Genomic DNA, 7,270 nt, shown 5'->3' with positions numbered 1-7,270 from the left:
CCTTTGCTTTCACATTCCTGAAATTTATGTGTTGAGACAGCTAAGAGTCCAACCATGAAAATGGCATCTCCTCCATAAATCTGAAGTGTAGCATAAACTGTAAGTCATGTCACAAAAGGCCAGCCAGTTTTCTGAATCTTCTAGAGATTTTATATCACTGACCCAGACTACAGGAAAGAAAGCACCAAACTTTGTAAGAGGGACCAAAGTAGAAGGATCATCTAGCAAACATTCTTTGTGTTCCTATCACCTTCTAGAACTGATTTTGACAAATACGCATATGAAAAATTTCCATCATGAAACTGATTAACCACAGGTTTCTTTTACATACAGTTCAACCTACTACAATTAAACTATACATGTAATTTCTCCTTTCCTTTTGTATAGGAAAGAACAGATGATTTCATATGAGCACAAGATACAAAGTTGTTTTTTTTTTTTTTAAACTTTTAAGCTTTTTGAAGAGGAATGGAAGGGGAGGAGAGAAAAATATGCAAGGTCCTTACGGGGGAAAAAAAAAGCAATGGTTGCCTTATTTTTGTGTTACTGTGTATCAAGATATGTTGCAGTGACTGGAACAGTACCAAAGAAACACCATTTTCTTTATTTACTGCATAGCTTTCAAGAGCTTTAGCTAATCTTCTTAAACACAGTGTACTGGCCTCAAGGAAGTGTCTCACTTTAAAATATAGAAATTAATAAAGTTTAATAAAAATGACCGACTTATCACTTTACGTATGAAGGGACCTCATTCCAGTGAATCAAGCTTCAGCACATTTGTTTTAATTTGAAATTCTATAAAGTTTTATTTTTATTCTAAGTTATGAAAGTTGACAAAGGTAAGCCTTCTATTTATGTTCTAAATCTAGTTTATCCTTTCAGAGCATTTTGAAAATAATTTTGAATGCAGATATTTCATAAGAAGGGCTTGCTATAAATCAAACACATGGCAAACTTACCCTTTAAACTATGTTCAATAAGCATAAGAGCAAAATACTAAATAAATATCACTTACTCTCTTCATAGCTGTTGTTCGTACTGGATCTCTTGAGTGTCTGAATTTCCTGGGAAAGTATGGAGAGCCGATCTGACTGGGTGGGCGTTTCATCATCTTCTGGATCAGGTGATTCCTGCATCATTTCCTCTATTTCTTCAATCACCTTCAAAAAATGAAAACCCTTATGAAAACCCCCCTGCACGAAGAGAAACAGTCTTCAATTTGAAGCAAAGCTGTTAAGAGCTTAAGGGGTTTTTTTTTACTTTCAATTAGCGAAGGTGCTGCTGGATGAAACTAATACCAAGACTGGATGGAAGAGAATCAACAAAATCATATTGACATTTCCCCCCCATCCTTGGTCTCTGAGAATAAGCCTACCTTTTTAAGGTAAATTGGTGATCTCATAACAAGCAGTGTGTTGAAACTACACAGTTGTTTCTATACGAAGGTACACATGGTTCTGCTTAAGAGAACTGAACTACAGAGTGAGCTGGAATATCTTTCCTGAGTATTCAGTTGAAGGAAAACAAAACAACAAAAAAAAAATCAATTACCTCCCAACCCCCCATTTCACTATACTTTGCAAAGCAAAAAAAAAAAAGCTCTGAATAACCTGAAAATCTACTGTGCTTATGAGAAGTTTTATGAACTGATCCATCATAACCTGCAGCTGATTTGCATCCCTGGGCGTAAGACCTGAGCTGGACAGAAAGTATGACAGCAGAAATCCTGTGCATAGAGCGCTTACTTTTCAGTATAGAAATGACCATATTTCTACAGGCTAAATTATTAACTGAACAGCTGAATAAAAAACACATCAACTTTTACAGGTTTAAAGGCTGTAGACAGTGCTGAGATCCACCTCAGTAAAAAAGAGCTGAGGCAGTTCAAGCAATCCTGTCTCTCATACTTTTAATAACCATGTTCATCAGAGTTCACAGGTAACCATTTAAACAACAAGAAAACATATTCTTGCGTTTGCTTACTAAAGCAGGATCTTAATGGACAGTCATTAACCTTACTCAGAAGAGCAGTTTTCAAGATAACTTAAGTAAATCCATGGATTTGGAACAGAAGCCTTTAGACACTAAGTAATTTGAAAGCTTAGCAGCAGAACTGTTGATCTGCTCTCATACTAGGCAAAAGCTTCAAAGAATTCTTGCTAACCACAAAGCCCCATGAAGGTATGAAGGGTCATACAGTCGTGCCAGAAAACTACAAACTCTACAATAGCACCAACATTCCGAAAATATTTTTGCTTCTTAAAACATATATTTAATTTAGTAGTATTTCTGACTAATTCATGGTAAGAAATGTATAAAGGTTTGATCACCCTGGACTATCAACCTCACCTGAAGCACTGGAGTACTTTTCAAATCTGAATGATGTAGTAATATCTCACACGTTATTACGACCCTAAATCAAGAACAATCAAGAAGCTTAGCTATGGTGAACAGCAAGGAAGAACAACAAAAAATAATTACAGACTAAAAGAAAATACTACACCAACAACACTGTCTTTGCGGAACACTTTACCTGCTCTGCTGTGAAGAGTGGTTCATCATTGATGCAGGAAACAATGATAGAATGCATATCCAACTGCTCTCTCAGCTCTTCGTCATCTGACAGGTCAAGGTTCAAGTTATCATTTACCTAGAAAGCATGAAAACGTGTATTTATATAAACACACACACACACACACTTGTGTGTATATATATGTAAAATACATGTACATATATAAAAAGCAAAAGGGCAACCAATATTGAATTATAAGAATGAAACAGATTCCTTGCCCAAAATAATGGAATCAATGATTCTTGCTGTCAAATACCTAGAAATTGCAGTACCTTAACAACTGAAATCAACACTGCAATTGGAGAAAGTTAAAAAAGCTGTCAGTCTTTAAAGTCTTTAAATACCCTCAGCATATAAAGACCATATATACAATGACATGCAGATATCTGCAGAGAAGGCAGTCAATCCAATGTAGATATGTAAATCTTAGATGAAGACAGACATTTGTCAGTGTGGGGTGAAAACCCACCTATAATCTCTAACATTACACAAACCTGTTATTTTACGTGCTTTTATAGTTATACTTTTTCACATAATAAAAGACACGAAAAAAGTTGGTTTAAAAAACAGAACATGGTTATCACCCCAGATTATTTTAAAAATATATTGTTGAATATCTTAGGGTCTTTTAAAAAAGAAACAGAATTAACACTGTTCCTACACATATACCCTCAAATTACACTCATTCTTCAAAACCAAAGATGTACATACAGTATAAGAAAAGATTTAAGTCCCCTCCTTAATCAGCCAGGTATATTTTACTCTCACACAGTGATATATTCTAGTTTATTTACAAAGTTGTTTACTTTTTCTGCACTTTGTCTGTTACTAGATTCCAGCCCAACCAACCTAGAAAAGGTCCCCAGCCCCCAAAAGCTGCAACCCCTAACATTTGACATTTTGAGCTCAATCGCTTTAACTGATCTTTGGGCTAATTTACAAGCATTATGACTAGCTGTATAAAGTCCTTGGTCTCACTGTATCAGTTTTCAATTTTTGTTGTAATTCCTCCAATTTTCTCAGTTTCTTCAGAAACCTTAATAGCTTTCAGATTAATTTTGAAGACGCTACTGATACCCCCGACAGCTAGTCTACAGGGGAAGACATACAATTTGTATTTCTTCAGCCGTCAGAATGAAGTCAAACGTCCACTTTTTTCCAGAATCTGAATTCCAATAACCATGCAGTGACAGGGCACCACTAAGAATATCTGTTCACCTACTGCACAGATACATCCCAGTTTTGCCATTCTTTAATGTCTGCAGTCCTCAAATGTTTTTCTGTGTATATAAGGATTATGACAACAACTATGGGATAGTAAGCAAGGATAACAGTTTATCTAGGAGGAGGTCAGCTTCCCCTCCTGACATGTCCAGAAACAACATTTTGAGAGACTATCAGAATATATTCTGATAATTTAGGCTAATAAACCACCTAAAACAGCCCAAGCTACAGCTGATGCAAAAAGGACCACCTGGCCTTCCACCTAGCCACACTCCATGCCTGTTTCTGCCCTCACACTCCTACCAGGGAATGACTTGTTTAAAAGTAATCTAGCAAAAATATGATAAACAAGCAATTGCACAATCCGGTTCCTTTTACCACTGCACAACACTTCCACCCAACTACTGCTTTCACTGTCAGAGCCACATACAAGCGTTCACAGATCTGTGATGTGAAGCAACAAAGATTAGATGAATCAGTCTCATTCACCTTACATTTTTTTCCTACTAAAACAGGAAGAGAAATACTTTAAGCACATATTCAACAGCATATTATTAGTTTCAAATGCATCAAGGAAGTGTTGCTTAGCTGTTAGTATTCATTGTAAGAAAGTTAAAACAAGCTACTAGCTGGTCCATATGTGCTGTCACATACCCAGAAATACTGCTGAAACACAGAGAAGCAGAAAAAAAAAAGTATGTCAAATGCTCCCAAACAGATGGGCTTTACACATCAAAAGGCATGCCAGGTGGATTGAAAGCTGAAAAAACTTGAGATATGTTTAATCCATAAACTGATTTTCCCTATACCGGCAGCATACCTAAGATTCTTTCTAATTCAGCAACACCACTTTACGGGTTTTTTATGTAGTTCTCTCAAAACTTCCTGCAAAGAACTTACAAAACCTGTATGAACCATTTTTTAATATTGTACCTAGTACATTATCAAGAAATCCATCAGTCTTCTGGTCCATTTTTCAGTCACGCAACAAGGTCACAGCATGGGGGGTTTTAAGTCTTTTTACTTTAAATGTAAGGATTTAATTACCCTAAAAACACTTAGAGAATCTGAACACTCTAATAAAAATTAGAATAAACACAAGTCAAATTCAAGGGATAATCATCAGACTCAAATTGAGAAAGTGATTTCCAAATCGCTTTTTTATCGCACACTCAATCTTCCCTTGCTGAACCCTAAAGTATCCATCCTCTTCAGCAGAACAATCTTTGTTCCTGTCACAGTAAAAAGTAGCTGTGGATTATGTAATGGATGGCAGAAGTCAAAGCAGTAGCCTATTCTCAGGTTACACACGCAGATATTTTTACAACATAACTCAGCTTCACTGTGTTTAAAAGATAAGCCACTCATTTCCTCAGAAGACCTAGGAGATGGGAATTCTTCCTAGCGTTTCTTCCTGAAGCATTTTAATCCACTTTTAAGAAGATCAGAGGACAACCCTTTCTATAAACCTCTCTGAAGGTCTTCATTCCCTGCTCCCTCCCCAGACAACTATTCTACTTGTTAAATAAGAAAACCAAACCAAAACAAACTCTTGCACTTCAGTGTCTCCTGGGTCACCTTTCCTGTAAAAGAAGCCACTTTAGTCTCCACCTGACTGCAGAATGAGATGAACTTAAAAAAAGTCCACACTGGGTTTACTAAATCAGAGTAGTCGCACCCCTTTTCCTTCCTTACCCAGAATAGTGTTCAACATGAAACAGACGTAGAAAGATTTTATGTGAAACACTTTCTCATTTTACAATTTTTTCTACCATGGTCTGGCTCTAATGAACATCCATCTAAAACTAACCATGAATTATTCCAACCCAAGGCAATGCAAACATACATCAATAGTTGTTTGATTTTTTGATTTTTAAAAACCTCTCACGTATAATACCAAGCACTAAAAATATTTTAAGCCATTTAGTAACAACACTCTTTTATACAAATGCAAATTGTTTTATTTCCCTGCTGAGTATAAAAGATCCAAAGAGGGTATTTTTGCTGATCAAAACTTACCCCTTTTTCTGAAAGATTCAGTGTTGGCAAGTGCAAGGCTCTGGTGTGGGAAGATTTCCAGTCAACTGGCATTACGTTACCATAATTATCAGTCAAAGCATTCCAAATCCTGGAAAGAGGAATAAAGGAACAAAAATGTAGACCTTAAAACAAGTAGCAACTGATCAGCAGTAAACATATTTGTAATGATAATACATTTCTATCAACAACTATTTTTTCTCCCTAAATATTAATCTACAAGTTACTGACAATATTTTTATAATGTTTTGAAGCTAAGAGAAAATGTTTTTTTGATAAACATAATTTATTTCCCTTTTTAAACCAACAATGTATGCACAGCGGCAAAATAAAACAATGCGATGAAAAGACAGCTTCATTACTAGTTATATAACCATACATCTTTTTGGGTAGTGGATGAGTCCTTCCTTTAATGGAATTTGAGCTCAGCTACAAATTCCATTCCTAGTGGTTCCTGTTTTCCTTGCCTTTTGCACATTAAAATCAGGAATTAGCAGAGGCTGAGTAGCAAATTCTGAGCCAAATCTTTTTTTCTTTCTTTCCATTTATCGCAGAATAATGAACATGCACAAATTATACTAAAATTCTGCAATAGTTCAGTTTTACCCAGAAGTACTCTTGCTGAGCTCAGCCCACCACTCTTGCCTATAGTTGATCTTAACTGTGTCTACGACGTACAACCTCTCTGGCTGTACTAGAGGCTTGCATACGCAGCCCTATTCTGCTATACCAGTTCAGATTTTGAAACGGAGCAGCCCTGTTAGCAGGCTGCTGCCTCAAGTCAGCTAACAAACCCTGCCTTTAAGCGCTACGCTGCGGGTGCATGTTTGGAGTGGTTGCCTAGCTAGGCTCAGAGGAGGTCAGAGGAACGGCTGAGCCAGACGCAGAAGGGCAGACAGAGCCTCATCACTGCACAACATGTCTCTGATTCAGGGTTCTTTGAACTTACCTCACTGCTTATACCATAGATATCAAGTCTTCTGCTACCAGGTTTTTTTTTTCCCTTCTCTTAGAATAAGACATACAATTTAGTTACCTCAAAGTAAAAGAAGAACTGCAGTATTTTTAATGAAGATAAGCTGACTGAAAATTATTGTAAAATAACAAGTATAAATACTTGTAGAATAATGTTAAAAACAGGAAAGCAGCATAGATCAGAAAGGCTCTATCGCTCAGGGGAAGAAACAATTATCACAGTTGCAGCTGAGATTTTGTTCTCCATCTGCTTTCCGTACTTTCCGTGTTTAATTTCAAACACTGAAACAGTGGGCATTTTGCAAGAAGCTAAACAAACGCTACCCTCAGTCACTCTGCATTTCAGAACAGCTACTTTTCCTCACCCCAGAGGTAAGAGGCATTAGGATGCTCACACACTTCCTTGGCGGTGAGGGAGATAAAACCAAAATGCTCGACGGCGAAGCAGCGCCGGCGGCTCGG

At 36.8% G+C, this 7,270-nt stretch overlaps 1 protein-coding gene across 1 annotated transcript in view; it reads right to left on the bottom strand.

Annotated features, from left to right (window-relative positions):
• The window catches only part of FEZ2 (fasciculation and elongation protein zeta 2 (zygin II)), a 29,505-nt gene extending 22,399 nt beyond the window's left edge, over positions 1–7,106 (bottom strand). Inside the window, exons 1-4 of the mRNA XM_009331093.1 lie at positions 7,069–7,106; positions 5,816–5,924; positions 2,534–2,650; positions 1,016–1,160 (exon numbers count right to left, since the gene is read on the bottom strand). Coding sequence (XP_009329368.1) covers positions 1,016–1,160; positions 2,534–2,650; positions 5,816–5,924; positions 7,069–7,106 — 409 coding nt within the window. The remainder of the gene's footprint in view (positions 1–1,015; positions 1,161–2,533; positions 2,651–5,815; positions 5,925–7,068) is intronic.
• Between the last annotated feature and the right edge of the window lie 164 nt (positions 7,107–7,270).

This window comes from Pygoscelis adeliae, unplaced genomic scaffold (genome assembly GCF_000699105.1).
Source record: "Pygoscelis adeliae isolate BGI_AS28 unplaced genomic scaffold, ASM69910v1 Scaffold218, whole genome shotgun sequence".
Classification (NCBI taxonomy): Eukaryota; Metazoa; Chordata; class Aves; order Sphenisciformes; family Spheniscidae; genus Pygoscelis; species Pygoscelis adeliae.
Note: the sequence above shows the minus strand (reverse complement) of the source record. Positions and strands in the feature narration are given on the sequence as shown.